General features: G+C 52.9%; 1 protein-coding gene and 1 long non-coding RNA gene across 14 annotated transcripts in view; one reads left to right on the top strand and one right to left on the bottom strand.

The window, feature by feature from the left end:
* The window catches only part of LOC141568886 (uncharacterized), a 28,351-nt gene extending 25,552 nt beyond the window's left edge, over positions 1-2,799 (bottom strand). For 2 of the 11 annotated variants that reach the window (XR_012492150.1, XR_012492152.1), the window contains exons 1-3: positions 2,426-2,799; positions 1,067-1,216; positions 502-556 (exon numbers count right to left, since the gene is read on the bottom strand). Coding sequence is in view for 2 of the 11 variants with exons in the window: in XM_074319992.1 (XP_074176093.1) it covers positions 1,067-1,216; positions 2,426-2,665 (390 nt within the window). In the remaining 9 variants the exon portion in view is untranslated. The remainder of the gene's footprint in view (positions 1-501; positions 557-1,066; positions 1,217-2,425) is intronic. The other 9 variants (XR_012492148.1, XR_012492147.1, XR_012492151.1 and 6 more) reach the window with 9 other exon arrangements.
* Positions 2,800-5,811: 3,012 nt separating this feature from the next.
* On the top strand, positions 5,812-18,629 carry LOC109449337 (uncharacterized). Of its 3 annotated transcripts, none has more exons than XR_012492201.1 (7): positions 5,812-5,882; positions 5,959-6,029; positions 6,322-6,456; positions 6,600-7,519; positions 8,910-9,079; positions 9,453-9,536; positions 18,312-18,629. It is a non-coding gene; the product is annotated as an uncharacterized LOC109449337 (long non-coding RNA). The 3 variants fall into 3 exon arrangements; XR_012492200.1 differs by having other exon boundaries at positions 9,453-9,550; XR_002137687.2 differs by lacking the exons at positions 9,453-9,536; positions 18,312-18,629 and having other exon boundaries at positions 8,910-9,439.
* Positions 18,630-19,012: the final 383 nt, after the last annotated feature.

Here is a 19,012-nt window from a genome sequence, read left to right as displayed (position 1 = left end):
CCCGCCCAGCCTCCTGATTCGGATGCTGATGGCCCCACCACATCTCACAAATGTCCCGTTTCCTCCTTCAAGATCCCTGAAAACACCCTGACTGGCCCCAGTGCATGAGAGGGAAAGCTGGTGAGGCTGAAATGGCATTGGATGAACAAGACCGATTGCACAGACAAAGAGGTGGCCCCAGGGGCAGTGCGCCTCAGGAGAGAGCTGGTGCAACCCCCAACGAGCATTTTTGTGTTGGGGTATCGGGGAGGTATCTGCCCAACAGGGTCATAATTACATCAGTTCATTGAAACCCTACTCGGCACGAGGCCCTTAATAACAGCTCCAGTTTCTAATTCCCGTTTCACACGTTTGGAAGCAGAAGCTCGGAAGAGGCAGGACTGACTGACATGAGGCCACTTAGCTCATAGGTGACCCAGGCAGGCTTTGAGGTCTGTCTGTCTGTCTGTCTGACTCCAGAACCTTCCACACAAGCCTTGATGACAGAGAAGCACCACTCACCGAGTTGAGGGGCAGGATCCAGGACCGCCGGCCAGAGGAGGCCTGAAGGGCAAGGCTAAGAGAACACGAGAAGGACGGAGCTGGTCTTGCTGGAGCAGAGTGAGGGGAGTGAGAGCTGACAGGCGGCAGGACTGGCTACCCTTCAAGGACTAGGAAAGGTCTGAATGCCAAGGGCAGGGGGCTAGAGGGCCATTCTGAAACGAACTCTCATCTCTCATGCTGGTTGCTGCCGTCTAGCGGGAGAGGCTAGGCTGCAGCTGGTGGGGTGAGGGGAGACTAGTGTGGAGGGGGCTCTTCCACAGGGTCTGGGAGTAGGAGGATGGGGGCGGGTAGCTCCAACTAGAAGGATAACCCCTGGGGCCTTCTGGTGGAACCAAGCCCAAGGGACCTTGGACAGACTGGGATGGGCTTGGATGTCAGCCGGGGTCATCCTGGGCCTCGAGATCTGGATAAGGGACCCCACTGGCCCTTTCCTATCCCCAGGAAGTTCACCCTGGCAACACTGCTCTGCTATGTCTCATTAGCCTTTGGGGATTTTCTGTAAATGGAATCATATAGGATGTACCGTTTGAGTCCGGTTTCCTTCGCTCAGTGCAGCGGTTGGGACACCCATGGTGTGGCACGACGACACTTCACGCCTTCGTATTGCTGAACAGATTCCCGTTTCTTCATCGTTCCCCTGTTGATGGACAGCCAGGTTGGTTCCAATTTGGGGCTATTATGAATAAAGCTGCTATGAATATTTACATACAAATCTCTGTAGGGACATTTGGGTAACTATCGAGAAATGGGGTCGCTGGGTCGTGCAGTAAATGTGTGGGAAACTGTGTAAGAAACGACCAGATTGGTTTCCCCAGCAGCTGACCCTCTTTGCATTCCCACGGACACTGTGCTCCCATTTGCTCCCTCCCCACTCCCTCACCAGGCAGCCAGAAGGAGCGCTTTCCAAATAATCTTTTCTCATTATTAAAAAAGTAATTTTAACACATGGGAAGACATCCGTGTCACATACATGTGAGGGAAGAGCAAGGTAATGACACGAATGCCTGCAAAGCCCCAGACCTGGACCATCACCACCCTACTGGTCTCCCTCGTGCCCTCTGGCCCCCTGCCCGCCCCCCACCCCCACCCGCCACAGCCCGGAATTCTGTGTTCATCATTCCCAGCCTTTTCAAAAAGAATTTTATCCTTATAGGTGCAATCGTCAACACTGTGATATTCATTTTGCTTGTTTTTAACCTTCCTTAGAAAGGTAAGCTGCACGTTCTGTTTTTGTTTTTGTTTTAACCCAATATTCCCTTTCAAAGGAATCACTCAGGCCTTTGCAGGTGGCAGGAATCCATGCCTTGTTAAATCCACATAATAGCACACCGGTGAATACAGCAAGCTATTCACCCATTCTCCTGTTGATGGACATTTGGACCCTCCTCCCTGATGTTCAGCTCTTATATAGCACTAGCTAGAAACATTCTTGTGTATGTCCCTGGATCTGCGGGTGCAAGACGGCCCCTCAACATATGTTCTGGAAGGGGGTGCCGGGGTCATAGGTCGTAAGAACATCCAGAATGATTTCTCTTCCTCGTCCTTATTCACTAGCATCTTTCCCGTCTCCCGAGCCCCAGCTGTCCACCAGCTTCTGTGCTGGCCTTACACATCACTTGTATCTCATTCAATTCTCAAAATCACACTGTAAGGAAGGTCATATTATTATCTCCATGTTACAGACCAGGATCCTCAGACTCAGAGAGGGTAAGTTACTTGCCCAAGGTTGCACAGCTAGTAAGTACCAGAGCCAGAGTCGACTCCAGATCCCATGGTTTGGCACAAATTCCTCGATCTCAAGGCCCCCCTGCCGTCCCCCCCAAACACCCAGCACTCTGGGGTGCATCTGTGGGACAGTAGAGGCGGCCAGATGCAGGCTGACCTGTGGATGAGGACAGAGCCGTGCACGGTGCCTCCACAGGGAGCATAGCCGCAGCCGAGATCTGGGCTCAGCTGCAGCAGCCTGGTTCCCGCTGCGACTGGCACGCAGGATGCCCTCCTCACAGGGGAAGGTGGCCAGCCCTGCCTTGCTCACGTTTTCCTTTCTCGTAAGTGGCCACAAGAGATGCCATTTTCCTTCACAGAATCTGGTTCCATCCAACCGTCCCTGCAAATAGCCCATCAGCTCAGCCCATCCCCAGGCAGCGAGAGCGTGAATCGGGATGGGAGGGAGATGGGACGTCTTTTTTCTCTTCCTGGGGTTAAACAGCCCAGTTTGAGGTAAAACAAATTCCTTGCTGGAGATGATCACCTCCAGCTGGGCCATAGAAAGCCCCATTTAATCAGATCATTTAGCACTGAATCACGCTAACAAGATGACTGGGCGGGGCTAAGCTCCAGGGGGGTGGGGCCAGTGTCTAGGGGATGAGGAAACTGCATGCTGGTGGCGGGCTGGGCAGGCTGCAGGGGCAGAGGCGGGGCTGCAGGAAGCCCTTCCTCCCGGGGTGAGGGGCAGAGGACAGGTTGCTGTCCTCAGTCCAGTGGGGTCTGCACCGAGGGTAAGAAGGAATTCTCCCCCAGCCTCTGCTTGGGACCGACAGTGAGAGCAAGTGAGTGCCAGCTTCCTGGGTGGCCAACATGACCACATCCTTGGGTGTTACACTTGGAGGTGATCAGGAAAACTCTGCCCCAAACTGGGTCCCATCACAGAGCGTCACCCTCCCTGATATTGCCAACTTCTCGTTCCTTCTGGCAAGGCCCCTGAGAGACCCCACTTAAAGTGTAATATCTGAGAAAGGCAATACATTAATTCACTAGCATCCATTCATACTCTAGCGAGAATTAGAAGTCCCAGTAGTCCCGTCACTCCTCTGAGACTCAGAAGGGCTGGGGCGCCTGGTGGAGAGGCTGTGCCGTGCCGGGAGGCAGGCTGGTGTCAGCCATGGAACCCTTTTTGTGGGTCCCTATTGAAGACCGCTGTTTTCCAAGGAACTCAGTCTGGGAAATTCTGGTCTAGTAAGTGGTCAAGACTTTGCCCCAGGCTGTGAGGATGCGCAGTGCCTGTCACAAAGCTCCCACAGAGGACCTGTGCTGCTCTTCAGTCCCACACGTCTTTGCTGTTTTATTTGCTCTTGTAGAGAGCCACTCCCTCTGTGTATTTGCACGTCTCGGTCCTCCTGTCCTCCCATCTGTGCAAAGACTGATTTCCTCCCTGCCCTTCTTGCTGGAGATAAACTCTCCAAGCTTTGAGTGGATGCCCATGGCCTGGGACCGATGTGTCCCTGTCCCTGGCTGGGTGGTGTCTCATCCACCAGAACTGCACTTTCTAGTTAATCCTCAAACATTCAACATGTTCACTTAATTCTCATAGCACTTTGCAGGGGGTGATGTGATCACTCCATTTTACAGATAAAGAAACTGAGCTTCCACCAGCTTTGCACTCCTGCAAGAATGATCCCTGTGCCTTGGCCCACCCCCACCTGCATCTGGGGCTCTCGAGCATCCTTGACTGGGCTCTGTCCGCCACCTCCAGCCCTGTTGCCTTGGGCTGGTATTTGGGGGCGGGGGACTCCCAGCTAGTTTCATCTTTGCATTTGGCCACTGGCCAGTTCTCTTACCCTTTCATTAGCAGACAAAGGTTTCCGTTACTTGTTTATTGTCCCAAGTTTTCTATCGCTTCTGTTTGCAGCTCAGCAGAAAAGAGAAGAAAGCTCAGAGCAGCGTGCCAGGCTTTGGAGGTGTGCTGGAGCTGTCTGCACAGATTAGCGACTTCACAGCGGTAGCTTGAAATCAGCTATGGTGGGAGCATTTACACCACAGGAATTGGCAAGTGCGACAAATCAGGGATTTTTTCCCCCCCTTGTAGAGCTGGTTGTTAAACATTTATGATGGCTGCTTTGAGAGGGTGCCAGGCTGCTGTTCTGTTCTCCTGCGTCTGCAGAGAACAGACTGCCCCTCCCCTGAAAGTGGGGGTTGAACTGTCCACACAGCCTACACTGCTTTAACTGGGCTTGAGGTTACTCAACTCCCAGCCAACACCGGCACTTATTTAAAAAACAAACACATGTAAACAAACTGAGCAAAATGAGGTCCCCACATCGAGTCGCAGAACACGGTCTCTGTACACAGAGCTGGTCAGCATGGTCCGTCACAGCTTTCCTGCCTTCCTCTCCCTGGGCCAACCTTTCTGGAAGGTGGAGGTTCCAGGGGTTCCCGGAAGTGTGAGTGTGGGGGGTGGGCGTGCAGTTGCTCTCCTGTGTCCTCCTGCCCGACTGTGAGTCAATTACTGAGCAGGTCAGGCCCAGCTGTCGGAGTGGCACTGCCAACACTTCCTTGACAGAGTTGCATTAAAGATTCAGAATATAAATTTGAACAAGGATTAACCATTCCCAGAACAAACAGCGCACCGCACTCCTCCCTGCACACAAACCCCACCGCGTTATCCAAGTGCAAACAGGGAGGATGCCCAACATTTCCTCTCTTCTCGCCATCTCCCTCTTCCCCTCCACTCGTCTTCCATCAGCAGAGTCCAGGGCTGGTGGGTTTTGGCCTGTTGGACAGGCAGGCCAAGTGTTGGGGGAGCAAGCGGGGCCCTTGGTCCACCTGCGGGAGTGGGTAGTGGCTGAGTGAGGCCCTTGCAGTTTCCCTTTTGTCCCTTAAACTGCAGAGGCACAACTTGTCCCCAAGCAGCCCCTAACTCAGCATCAGCAGAGTCTGAAAGCTGAGAACAGGCCAGGAAGGAATCCCAGCTGCCCTCACTGGCCTCCCCTCTGTAGACAGATAAATCACAGAGATTATGGAATTGACATCTTGACCCTGGTCTGGGGTCTCCTGGAAAATTCCGATGCATGAGAAAGACAGACGGAAGAGAAGCCATGTTGGCTCCAGCCTATGAAAGGCCAGGAAGAGTCCTCCAAAGCCCGGACATTTGGGAGCTTCGGAAGTGTGTGCCTTGGGAGTGTGCGCTTCCGTGAATGTCGCACATTCATCCACCTTCAGGGGCCAGGCAGGTACGGATGAGCTGGCCTGGGATCAGCTGGAGAATGCCGCAGTGCAGAGAAGTGACCGCTCAGCTCCAGATGACGGCTGGGGAGGGGGGTGGTGCTGGTGGCGCCCAGAGCATCTGGTGTTTCTGGAGGAGTTGGACTTACAAGCTGGATTTTCACACGAAAGCATGATTTTCGATGTCGGCACTCAAATATTAAAATTAAAAACCACGGTATGGCTCAAACAAAGCCTTTCGTGGGCTGGCTTCTCCTTCACCCTGCAGTTTGTAATCCCTGCTCTAAACCTCCAGTGACGGGTGGTGGGGGTGGGAGAGGAGGGGTGGGGCCAGGCTCCAGTCTCTCGGCTTTCAGTTTCACAAGCCATATTTCTTCCAGGAGCTGCTGCCTTCCAGGGTAATTTGATTTTGTTTTTCTCTTGCTGCCTTTGATCCTCTGGGGTTGCCAGGCATAGTTACTATTTTATTTGCAGGCTCTGATGACGGGAGAAGGATTTTGAAAGCTGCAGCTTGAAGAGACAAGGTCCCTCTGGGCTGTTGTCAAGTCAGTTTCCATGGTCTTCAGGGGAATGGAGGACACTGCATGGGGACAGAGAGGCTATGGAAGGAGAGACCCCCAAATGTTCCCGGGACCTCCTTGGGATGGGATGACTTACTCTCATTTGCCAGGCAGCCAGAGCTAAGAATTAACTCTAGTGGGTTACCCATCCGTTCATCTGTCCATCCATTTATCCATCTGTGCATGCCACAAATATTTACTGGGCACCGGTCTTTTTAGGGCTGTGCTGGGTGGTGGGGTGAAAATGATGGCCAAACAATGTTCCCTGTCCCCACAGAGACTGCATCCTCGCTCCCACAGCCAGCATGCAGCAAACGGGAAGACAGGGAGGCTGAAGGAGACTTCACAGAACACGACAGATGTGCTGGGTTTTGAAGTTTGTGCAGTTTGGGGCCAGACAGAGGAGGGAAAGGTATTTCCGGAGGAGGGACTAGCATGAGAGAGAGAGACCGACGGGGCCTGCTCCCCAGCCCGGTGCAGACTCTGGGCAAAGAAATCAGCGAAGCAGAGGGGCACAGTACTGAGAGGGCCTGGTGTGTTTTGCCTTTGGTGCAGATATGACCTTGCAGGTGGTGAGCCCAGCTGAGTAAGGAAGGTGCTAGATGTCAGCAATGGATGGACCATGGGAAGATGAGCTCCCTCAGAGCAGATTATGAAAACTTTATATCATGATTCTTTCTGATAGAGGTATCCCTTTTAACTCGAACTGAAGTTTTCCATTCCTTGCAGCGAACTGCCCATGGTAACTTCTTGTGCCCACAACACTTTGAGGTAAATATATACTACAGATGAGTAAACCGATGCCCAGAGAGGCTTGGTAACTAGTCCAATGCCACACAGCTCTGTCCACAACTCTGTCCCAAGAGCGGTGCTGTTTGCTCACCCATCAGCACACCCATCCCTTCTCCTGGTCTGCCCAGGCGTCAGGGCACAAACGCTGGTGGACTTTGGCAATCCACAATGTTCCTTAAAACCATGCACTACTTTTCTGGTTTTGCTGACAGGTTCCCTTTGCATGCAATTCGCCGTGCTGATGTGAATGGCGTGTCCTCTCCGCTTACTCTGATCATCTGTGTTGTTGGGCAAATGTGGTTCCTTCTTCCTCTGGTTGGTTTACTTCTCCGAAGGTCTCTCCATCATCAGCAAATCCACGCTCTGCTCATTACTTATGATGCCTGAGCCCCTGCTCACCTGTGCTTACAGGCAGGGCCCAGCAGATCCAATTTCCAAGCCCAAGAGACTGAGGCTGTTTCCATGTGAAAGAGAAAGAGGGGGATGGGGAGTGGGAGGCTGATGGTTTCCACGTGCTGCCTTATCCCTTCCTCTCTTTCCTGTGCCTTACTCGCATCCATGGAAGATGGCCCTCCTGTATAGCTAGACTCACGAGAGAGGCAACAATGGGCTGGAGTTGAACACCTGCAGACTTTTTTTCGGAAAAGATCAACACTAGGTCTTTTTCTTGGCTGTTTCTGAAGGTGAGCTGTGAGGAGTGGAGGGGGTGGCTCTTGGAAATCTCTATGCACAGGAATTCCCTGGACTGGAGTTTTAGTCCCAGCTCTCCTGTTGTCTTAACTTGAGGCCTTGAATATGTCTCTGGGGCTCAGTTGGCTCATCTATAAAATGGGAGGATTAGACTAGATCAAGGTGTCCACACTTTGTCTGTAAAAAACAAGATAATAAATATTTCAGGCTTTGGCAGCCAGAAAGCTTCTGTGTTAATTCGTAGCCTGTGCTGTTGCATAGCACAAGCCACCATAGGAAATCCGTACAAAGTGGACATGGCTGTGTTCCAGTAAAACTTTATTTACAAAGTCGGACAATGGGCCAGCTTGTTGCAGTTGATTATTTGCAGTGGTACCCTTTTATCAAATCGACTCTTGCTGGAAACTCCATACACAAAATAGACAAAACCCCCACAGCTTCTCTGATTGCAGTGAAGGAGATTGGCACCTTCCCTCACCATGACCCCTCCAGCACACCCAGCTCCCACCCCACCCAACACGCACCCTGGGCTCCTGGAACAGAGTTTGAGAACCATGGAGCTTAGATGTACACTCAGGCCACTCCAACAGTCTGTGATTCCTTCATTCACTCACTTGCCCCTTTCACCTCTGTTCTGCCGGATATAGAGCTAGAAGCCTTGAGGGGCTCACGGCCCTGGGACACTGAATGTTTTATACATTTTGATTTTTTCAAACCCTATGTGTATTACTCTAAGAAGTGTTGTTTTGAACACATCCATAGATGTCTTAGTCTGTTTGTGCTGCTGTAACAAATGACCATAGACCAGCTGGCTTATAAATACCAGAAATTTGTTTCTCACAGTTCTGGAGGCTGGGAGTCCAAGGTCAAGGTGACTCCATACTTAGTGCTCTCTTCCTGGTTCATAGACGGCATCTCCTGTGTCCTCACAGGGTAGCTGGGGCGAGGGGGCTCTCTGGGGTCTCTTTTATAAGAGCACAGATTCCATGTACGAAGGAAGGTTCCACCCTCATGGCCAAAGCGCCTCCCAAAGGCCCCACCTTCAAGTACCATCACATGTGAATTCTGGGAAGACACAGACAGTGCACGGTAACAGAGAACTCACTAATAGTAACTCAAAATAGTACGAACACTCAATAATCTCAATTGTACTGTTAAAAACATCTCTCCAGGACTGGCTACAAAATTTGCAGGCCCCACGCAAGGGGAAAATGATGGGTCCCTTGTTCAAAAATGGTGGGGAATTTCAGGACGGTGACAGCAGAGCTTTCACCCAGCCCAGGCTCCCTCTGAACATGGGCCCTCAGCGACACAAGTCCTCAGCCCGTGAAGCCAGCCCAGCATCTTCTGTCATCAGCATCATACGATCCCTTTGCCTTACAGAGGGAAAGGCTGAGACCTGCGAGGTGAGGTGACCTGTCCAAGTTCGCACAGCTTGTTGTACAGACGGAACAAACTTTCCCCAAAACAAAAGGAAAGGGAGCCAGGATTGGCAGCCACGAGGTCGAAAGGAAGTGGAGGATGTCATACGTTATCTGGAACTTAGAAGTAAGGTGTGGAAAAGCAATACCTGTGCCCTGACTAAACACTGAACGTCTCATTCCAGGACCATTTTGGGGTGTCTGCTGAGTGCCTTGGGGAGAATTCCTCCTTTCTGGGAGCTTCAGGTTTGGCTGGCTCCAGGCACAGGCTTTGGTGTAAGGAAGGTGTGAGTCTGAAGACGCTTTTACACTTCTTCGCAGTGAGATTCTAGACAAGTTCTCTTTTCCCCAAAGCTTCTTTTCTCGTTGATTAAGTGGCCGCACCAGCAGAGCCTGCGTTGGGGGGGACCGAGGTCGAATGCGGCAATGCATGGAAAGCGCTTGGCGTAGGAAGCGTGATAAATGCCAGCTCTATTACCATTACACCATCACGTTGTCATTACAGGGGAAGGAAGCTGCGTCCTTCTGGTGGTGTCTGCGTCCCATTGGTGAGGGCAGCCACGTGGACGAGCCATGTACCTGCTCTGAGGTCAGCTCCTAAAGGTGCGACTTTGAAAAAGCCGTGCCAGGGTCTTCCTGTGGGAGAGGCCGGGCTGGAGGGTGTGGTGGGGGAAGGTGGGTGACAGTGGCTGCCTCCCAATCGGCATTTGTCACCATGTCCAAGAAGGAGCAGAGGAAGGCCAGGCTGGGCTTATTTGTGTCCCTGACCTCTTGGTTCATGGGGGTGGCTCCTGCAAACCACCCCCAATTACCTGCTTCTTACCACCCCTGCTCCTGACAGAAAACACTGGAATATCCGCCTTCCTCTAGAGAGATGTTTCTGTGACACTCAAGGACCCTATATACATGACAATTAGTGGTTAAAAATGTATCTGTCTGCTACATGCCTGCGAGCGGGTGTAAATCATACAGGGGCTGTAAAACCAGCCATAACCAGCTCACGCCAACTCTCTGGGAGCTCCCAGGGTGGCCGGGCTGCTCTATCTCAGGCCGACCCAGAGAGAGGCGAGCCATGCTTTCTGTTTGGAGGAACTAGAACGGCCTAATTTTATTTATTTTTAATCAACCATTGCGGTGTGTTCCCTCTAGTCAAAGGCAGAACCAGTAGGCGACACGGGACCATTATTTATACTTAGCTTTTATTTACCCGGGGAAGTCTAGGGGATCGCAGTATCGCGTTTGTGGAGACATCCCAGTGGCAACACTCCATTACTCAGAGCTCTAAATGAGCTTTGCACAGACAGTGGGGGGTGGGGAGGTGGAGGCAGGGGCCCGCCACAGTTGTAACCTGCTGCTGCCTGCCTGTGACGCAGGGGCTGGTGGGGCTCCAGCTTGAAGGAGGTGCTGGGAACCCCATGAATGCCAGCTAGCTGGCCCACCTTCCGACAGGCCAGCTTCCTCCACTCAGCCTTTCCTGGACGCACAGCTCCTGTGGCTCACGGCAGACACACACAGGTGGCCCTCCCTGGACGGCCTGGCACTGCTCCTGGCCTCTGTGCAAGGAGGCGGGCTGCCTCTTGTTGAGGTAGGCTGAGGGTGTCAGGGGCCTGCAGTGGCCCCACCACCCTTCCAGTGGGGGCCGGGGGCTTCACCTGCTCCCTCTGTCCACCTCTGTCTGCCATGCAGTGGTCAGCCTCCTGCATGGACTCTGGAAGGCCACTGTCCTCCTTGGCTAAACTTTTTGTTTCTATTTTTCTGGGGGGCCCAGGATGATGGTTTCTGGGCCAGAGGCATGAAGCTAATGGCTTTAAGGCCTGCTGGGTGGAGACAGTTTGTGATTTCTACTCAGCCATCTGCAAAGAGCCAGAAGGTCCTACAGCCAGCGTCCCCATCTGGCCCCTGTCTGTGTGGGGATGCATGCAGGCTCAGGGCGGAGCAGGGAGGGAGGAGGCAGGGGCATGTGAATTCACTCCTGTCATGCAGAAAGGGAGGGAGAAGTGGCTCATTTGAGCTCAAATGGAGACAGGCCTGTCCTTTCTATCCCTTTGCTGTGTAAAGCGAGGCCTGAGTGCCAGGCAAATGACAGGATCCAATATTCATTAGCGCCTCCTGAAAACTACAGAGACGGCTCCTTTTGGGGGGGGGGGTCACCTCTACCACCACCAATCCACAGCAGTTATTTACATAATAACCTGACCCTCAGGTTACCTTTCATTAACAAACACATGTGAAAACACAGGAGCAGCTGGCGACATCTCATAAATATATATTGTTAACCTGGGGTGGACGGCTTACTTTCACTTACTGCAAAAGAGGGTCCCCTGCTTTGCAAAGCTATTAGGGTCCTGGTGTGTGTGTGGCAGCCTCTAGACTGTGCACTTACTGCAGAGTGAGGACGGACGGGCCTTGCCTCTGAGTACCCGGCTTAACCGTCAATTAATTGGCTTGCCCGGCTTCTGGGCTTTCCCCTCTTGGCTCTCCCGGGAGCTTGGAGGTCTGGGAGCCAAGGATGGGGCATTTCAGGCCAATTTGTTAAGTGCTTGCTGGCAGGATGACCCTCCCTCCATAGCTGGGGGACTCTGAGAGAGAGAACCAGTGTGTACAATCAATTCAGGAATTGATATGCTCTGCTCTCTGAGAATCACGTGGCAGAGGGCCACACTGGTCCCATCCTGTCCTCTCATTGTAGGAGGTGTTCTTTTCTTTCCTCTAGCGTCCTAGCCCAGTGGTGCATGGAGAGGTTCTGGGCACTTTGGCTCAATCTGAGGGGTTGAGGTCCGTGACTGGTGTGGGCATAGGGCACACAGTCTCTGATTGTCCATCTGGCTGGACTCGGTGTGTCCCAGGAATCTGCAGGGAGGCCGTCTAGGTGATGGCGCCTGAGATCCAGGCTGGGACTGGTGAAAATTTGGGAGGGCGGAGCTCAGGAAGGGCTGCGGCCAAAGCTGGAGAACACCGGACCTCCCTCTCCCATTCCAACCTCATAGTTCCTCTCCTTGCAAAGTGTGAATTCAGCCACGGGCCCCAGGAAGCCTGCTGCCAGCTCTGGGCTGAAGTGTGGACACAGGGCGACAGCAGGTCCCACTGGAAAGGCCCTGTGGGGCTGGAAGGAGCCTCCCAAGGTTGGCTGGGCCCAAGGACTGGTCCTAAGCCCTGGACACACAGACGCCTGACTTGCCAGCACTCACTACTTTGCTGGCTGTTGTGTTAAGTCAGAAAACCCCACTCAGAGGCCCACACTTAAAGTGGCCACATCGACCGCATTCACAGATTGACTTCTAAGGCCAGGAGGCCAAGTCCATCTTCTGCAATGAGGAGGGCTATTGTGCAGAACATGCTGCTCAGGCCGGTGGAGCTGGGCTCTTTTCCTCTAGGCCAACTCTGTAGACAGTTGGCTAGAATGGCTAACGGTGATTAAGCTCTACAGTAGGCGCTGTGTATTAGTTACCTATTGCCGTGTAACAAATCTTAGTGGCTTAAAATAGAATAATAAACATTTATTATCTCACATAGTTTCAGAGGGTCAAGAATCTGCAAGCACCTTAGCTGAGTGGTTCTGGCTCCAGGTCTGTCACGAGGCTATCAAGCTGTGAGCCATGGCTGCAGCCATCTGAAGGTTTAACTGGGGCAGAAGGAGCTGCTTCTAAGATTATTCACTCACCCGGCTGTTGGCTGGAGGCCTCAGTTCCCTACCATGTGGACCCCTCCTTAAGGCTGCTTGAGTGTCCTCGCAACATGGCGGCCAACTTCCCTCCAGAGTGAGTGATCCAAGAGGAGGGCCAGGAGGAAGTCACAATGCCTTTCGTGACCTGGTTTTGTAAGTCATACGCCATCACCTCTGCCATATTCTATTCGTTAGGAGCGAGTCACTACATTCAGGCCACATTCAAGAAAAGGGAAATTAAATCCCACCTCTTGAAAGGAGGAGTGTCAAAGGCTCTGTGGGTGTGTTATTAAACCACCACACCAGGCATAATGTCAGGAGCTTAGTCTGTGTTATTTCATGGAATCCTCACAACAATTGTACCCATTTTACAGATGAGGAAACAAAGCTCAGAGGGGTCACGTGGTGCGCCCACGGTCACACGGCTGGTTAACTGCAGAGCCATGGTCTGCAAGCAGATGGTTTAGACCAGTGATGCCCAACAGAACTTTCTACAGTGATGGAATTGTTCCACGTCTGTGCTGTCTACTAGCCACATGTGACTACTGAGCATCTGAAGGGTTGTTAGGGTCAGTGTTCTCCAGCCAAAGACCGGCAGGAATGCCTTTGTAGTTGAACCGCTTGGGTTTATACTTTGTAGTATCAGGAAGAACGAACTTTTACTAGAGTACGGTCTTTGGTTAGGTGATTTGGGGGAAGGTCTAAGGAATCATCTCATCCTCCCACATAAGGACTCACTGGAAACATTCTTCCGGTTTGACAAATGAGCAAACTGAGGCTCAGAACGATCTGCCTCGAGCCACATGGCTGACGAGCAGCTGAGGCAGGCCTCCTCCCAGTGTCTGACCTGAAGCCCATTCTTCTGCGCATGTGTGGACCCCAGCTCAAGGCGGGAGACGACAAAGAACCGTGTGCTTACAGACACTCCGCTTAGGGAATACTCTGCGGGCAAAGGAAATAGCCGCCCAATGACACTCAGAGGCAGGTGCAGGTGTGGCCTGCCAAGAGCCACGTGAGTCCCCACCCTTGTGGCTGGTCCAGCCCTTCTGGAGGAAGGGAGAGGGCCTGGCTGGAAGCTGTCTGCACAGCATCCGTAGGCCTTGCAGGCTAGTTTGGGGCTCTGAGAGTGGGACTCCCAAATCTGAGTCCTAATGATATTTCTGCAACACAGCTGAAATTCATGGGGCCTGCCACCACCTATGCCCACACGACGGCTCCCCACGCCATCAAGGGGACGCGTTATTTGACATTAATCCCCCTGAAGCCTTTTTAGCTATTCACTCGGTATTTCCAAACCAATTATGGGCTCTGAGTTTGCAAAGAAGGTTGACGCTTGGGTTTTCCGGCAGGGACCCCCTCAGCACCAATCTGAGGATGTGGTAATTCAGCAAAGAGAAAAAGCATATAATTTTTTAGCTCAGGGGAGGCTGGAGGCAATTGCAAATATCCCTTGAGCAGAGTCAGACTCTCTGGTTTAAAGAGGTAACGTGTTCCCTGCCATAATTGGACTTTAGAGTCCCTTTAATTTGGAGGGGGACAGGCAGAGGCAGTTAGAGACGTTGTCACTCTGCTGGGCTGCTCCCTCCTGGGAGCTAATCCAGAGCCTCTATTAATTGGAAGGAACCTTGGAAGTTCTCTCATCGGGCCTGGCACCAGGCTGCCAGCTGTGTCCAGGAAGTGGCTGGTGACTTGCTGCTGTGGGACAATTCCATGGTCAGTATGCCCACAGCGGGTGGAAAGCCAGACACTACCTGTTCCTTCTTGGGGCCTGGATGCCCAGTTGGCCTGGTCCAGTTTCTGAGTGTGTCCCAATCTCTGCTGAGCCTTCCTGGGCTGCCCAGGGTGGGCAAGATGAAACTGGAGCTAAATGCTGTAATCCTGCCCCTATGTCCCCAGGTGGGACCTGCAGCAACTGGCAGAGGTGCCCCATCACAGCCTCCACCTCACGCTCCAAAACCCCGAGTGCAGAGACCACGTTTTCGTGACGGACAGAGCCTGGACCAAAGCTGAGGTCAAAGGGGGAAGACAGAGGTCTCTCCAGGCCTCGCCTCTGTCCTCTGTGTCACCCCCGCGGGGGCCTCTGCATGCAGTGGGGGCTCTAATGTAGCCTCACTCAGGAGCCCCATTCACAGCAGTTGGGGTAAACAGAGAAGCCTGCTCGCCGGTCAGGAGCATTTAGGTCCCAGCTCTGTTACCTAGAAAAGCACATGCACCCACTGGCTTTTCTGGATTGCAGCTCATTTCCTGTAGTCCCTGCTGGATTGCCTGGCCCCGGGTTGGGGAGGCAGCACACACAGGAGGGGTGTGCTGGTAAACCCTGAACAACTGGCTCTCCAGAAAAATAAAAGCCCCGATGGTGGCGTTTGCCCATTTCCGTGGTACAAAGGCTCCCGCCACAGCCAGTATCAAGCTGCCAACGTTGTATCACTCAACATGGAATTGGAAAGAGATGAGCAGGATTGGCGCTTATGTGAGTGGGCTCCAGCCCACTGCACACAGAGATGGGGTATCCAGGACTGAAACCCTGCTCCAGAAGACCCACACCTTCTCCAGGCCCCCCTGCCTGTGCACAAGGGGCCTTTGTTTCACCTCCCAGTGCCTTTGGAGGGGAAGCAGAGTCGGGTCTGTCAGTCAGGGAGGCCTGAGCAGGGCTGGGGCAAAGGTGAGCCCGGGATGGGAACAGAGCCAGCATGGCGACCTACGGGGCTGTCCTGTAGCATAGCCTCCCCTCTCCCTTCCCCTGCACTGAACGCCTCTACAAAGAAAGGGCGAGATTCCTAGAAGTGTCCCTAAAATGAAAGGGGGGGCTGGCAATTATTGTCCTACCTGAGGATCAGTAAAGGCCTAATGAGAAAGTAGATTTCAAAGCAGGAGAGGATTCACAGCTAATCCTCACCCAGGCAATTAGCCAGAAAGCCACTCTTATGGGGGATCTCATTTCTTTGCTTATGCCCGAATCCCCTGGCTTTAGGGAACCTCAAAGCACAGGAGGCAAAGGAAAATGAAAATAAATCCTGTCTCTTTCAATAAAGCACAAAGGACTTGCCTCTTTTGGCAGGAGACGGGCTTGCATATCCCAGACAGCAGATGTCCGAGTGAAGCTGGGGGGCGGAAGGGCTCTGGGCCGGCTGAGAGGGCGGGGAGCCCAGCTTCATATCCCCAATGTCACAGCAGGAACAAGGACACTTGATAAACACCCTTGCCATGCTGAGTGAGCCGACCTGGAAAATGCCATCATGTATTTTTAATCTGCCTTCTCCTCGCTGAATAATGAAAGAAGACCATCATGAGGCTTGACTGGCATTTATAAGGAGGCTCTGAAGGAGGCCCAGCCGGGGAAAATGAGCTCCAGGGCTCATCACGGTTAAGGTCCTGGCGCCCGACTCCCGCCCCCTCCCAGAGAGGGGCTTTCTGCCTGGGGCCGGCAGCACCCTCCATGCCTGACACAGCCCAGCACCACCCTTCCTCCAAGGTGCTCCGGGAAAGATTGCATTTCTCTCTGAGAGACAAAAAGCTTCAGGGTACTAACCAGAAGCAGCTGGGGGAAAGGGGCGGGGAAAGGGAACTGGACAGAGGGCCAGGGGTGGACACCAGACCATTGTCAATTTCCGCAGTGTAAATACTCCCACCATCGCTGATTTCAAACTCCGTACAGTGATGTGGCTGAACTTGGAGTTGGAACGATGCACAGAAATAGCTCAGGTGAGGTCTGATCTCGAGGGTGGGGGGATGGGATGAGCAGTTCCTCAAGGTGGCAGGGCAGAAAAAGGGAAAGAGGACACAGGTTTCTGTGGGCAGAGAGCTGCCTGAACTTGAGCAGGGGCCGTAGGGACAGCTGCGTAGTGACCATGAGATGCGGGGCAAGTCATTTCACCTTTGGGAGCTGCGGTTCCCTGTCTTAACAGTGGAGGTAAGAGGCATTATCCACTTATTTCACAAACCTGTTCGGAGGTTAGGATGAGGTCAACTTTGCAAAAGGGCCGTGTTACCCTCCAAAGGTATTATTACAATAACAGCTAAAAGGTGGGGGAAATTCTCAATTTCCCTGGCCACACTGTAACATAAAGAGAAAATGATTTACGTATCCACTCTGAGGTAACAATAATAAAGAACACTTTTGTATAAAGCATACAAGTGAGAAATGAAGGTGGCGTAGGCGCCAGACCTCCATGGTTCTAAGGACGACTGGTGTCTGAGTCGTGGGCAGGCCAAGTGCTGGCGTGGCCTTTTAAGGATCACTCCTTCCAAGGCACTAGCCTTGCAAATATCCCGATAGGACATCTTCCCTGACCACCTTCTTTCACTCACTTGACAAACTTTTGTTGAGTGCTGACTCTGTGCTGGGAGTGAAGACCTAGACGCACCTTCATGAGAGCCTGGAAGACTTTGCCGTCTCTGGGGAAATGGTCATGTGAACATCTGAAGTGCAGTACAGATGAAGATGCCATGATAAGGGCGTGAGCCAAGAGCTCCTGGAGGAGACGGGACCCCAAGACGTGGCCCATAGCAGCCCCTCAATGAAAGTTAGCAGATGAGGGAACGGGCCAAAGAGACCGTCCTGTGGAAAGGACCTCTGAGCTGGATTCAGGACTCTCGGCCTTGATTGGGTCCACAGACCTCCAGGGGCTTCGGGGATGAACTTTGGGGCAGTCTGAGACTCCCTAAGGTCACACGTGAAATGCTGTGCATGTGGCCCTTTTCTGGCCTCTGGTGTCCGTCAGATTCTCATGATGGTCCGTGATCCAAACAAGGTTAAGACGGAGTGGAAGTTGAGCGGGAGTTTGTCAGAGGGGTTGGCTACGGATCCACAGGCGGAGGAAGAGCACAGCCCTCTCGGGGTGCAGCATGGATGGAGTGGGGCGAGGCCGGTGCCGAGAGGCCAACGAGGTCAAAGCCAGGGCAGATTCCAGGCCTGAGAGGAAGGGAGGCTGCTTAGAAGAGGGGAGCAAGGGAGGAAGTGTTGCTGGAGGGTAGGAGGAAGACACAAAATGAGGGTGAGGCTGCGGCCAAGATGGGAGACGGCCTCACTCACTCTCCCAGGGGCAGGGCAATGGCCCGTCCTGGTTTCATCAGACTGTTTTTCTCTAGCCGGTCCCTGTGCTGGGTTCAGGTATAGGTCACCCCCAAAAGCTTTGGGTCTGTTTCAGAGACTCAAAGTCCCAGAGCTTCAGAGTGAAGTGAGAAGCTCGGCTTGGTCCCCCCGTGGGCAGTTTCACTCTTCTCTGGAGCTTGAGTATCCACCCCGACCCATCCCCCTCCTGCTGGCTGCTGGCAGGCCTAGAACAAGGCCTAGAGCCTGGTGAAGGCATTTCCAGGTCCCACCCCATTCTGTGGCTCTGTGAACCCGACCCTCCTTGTGTATCTTTAAATCACCCCCCGCACCACCACCACCACCACCACCACCAGTGCCCCTGAGGTCATCTATAGCCAGAAAAGACCTTTACTATCACTATCCTGGAAGAGCCGAGGCGGGCCCACCCTAGGAGGTGGATGGTGCTCAGGAAACAAGTTCTTGGTGGATTTTGTGTCCACCAAGCGAACACAGGAATGCTCTTAAGAAGCCCTCATGGGAAGGTAGCTACTCCAGGCTGAAGAATTTCCCACTAACTACAAGTTTGCCATCGTACCTCCAAAAAGCATGGTCTGCTTTCATGCCTTCTTAAATGACCAATCACACGTAACCTTTCCTTGATGTTTCAGGAATTATGCCTCTGGAGATTACTCACCATACTCCGTCATCTTACCCAGGGAGGCTGCATCGTAAGAAACTCTCTGCTCCTACACAGAATGGTCCCAGACACGTCGTGTTTGGTTTCTCAAGTAATTTTCATATATTTTTTTGACTCCCTCCTCCCTCTCATCTGCTCTCAATTCTTGCTGTTGGTGGCTGTTTCTGTCCTCTCTCCCAGCTCTCCCCTCTCCCCCTGTCATTCACGTGCTGTGGATTGTAAAACCAAACTGTTTATACTCAAACTATCTGAGTAAGTCGATAAAGTGAGTAGACCGAGTGGCATGCGAGCTTGGGGCTCATCGGGACGTGACTGTGTGATACCAATTTCACCTGCTCAGGCGCATTTTTCTTTCCTGTTTCTTGGCATTCTGCTGCTGGAGGTGAGAACCTGTATCTTCTGTGGGGAAACTTAAGAGAACCATGTTTGATTGGTCCGGGGAAAGTCAGAGCTGGGGCTGTGCGGGGAAGTGGCCTCCGAGGGAAACACGAACCTGGACCGGAAGCAAGGGACAGTTGGAGGCATCAGGCCCAAGGGAGCCAGACAAGAGAAAGAGGAAGGTCTGACCTGGCTGGGGGCTGGCAGCAAAGGAGGCGCAACACAGCGTGAGGGTGAGGGACCATCTGGGGAGCTAGCACGTAGGCCTTCTGTGTCTGAATAGCACACAGTTAC

The sequence above is a fragment of the Rhinolophus sinicus genome, linkage group LG15, assembly GCF_036562045.2.
Source record: "Rhinolophus sinicus isolate RSC01 linkage group LG15, ASM3656204v1, whole genome shotgun sequence".
Lineage (NCBI taxonomy): Eukaryota > Metazoa > Chordata > Mammalia > Chiroptera > Rhinolophidae > Rhinolophus > Rhinolophus sinicus.
The sequence above is the reverse complement of the archived record's forward strand: the minus strand, read 5'-3'. Positions and strand labels throughout refer to the sequence as shown.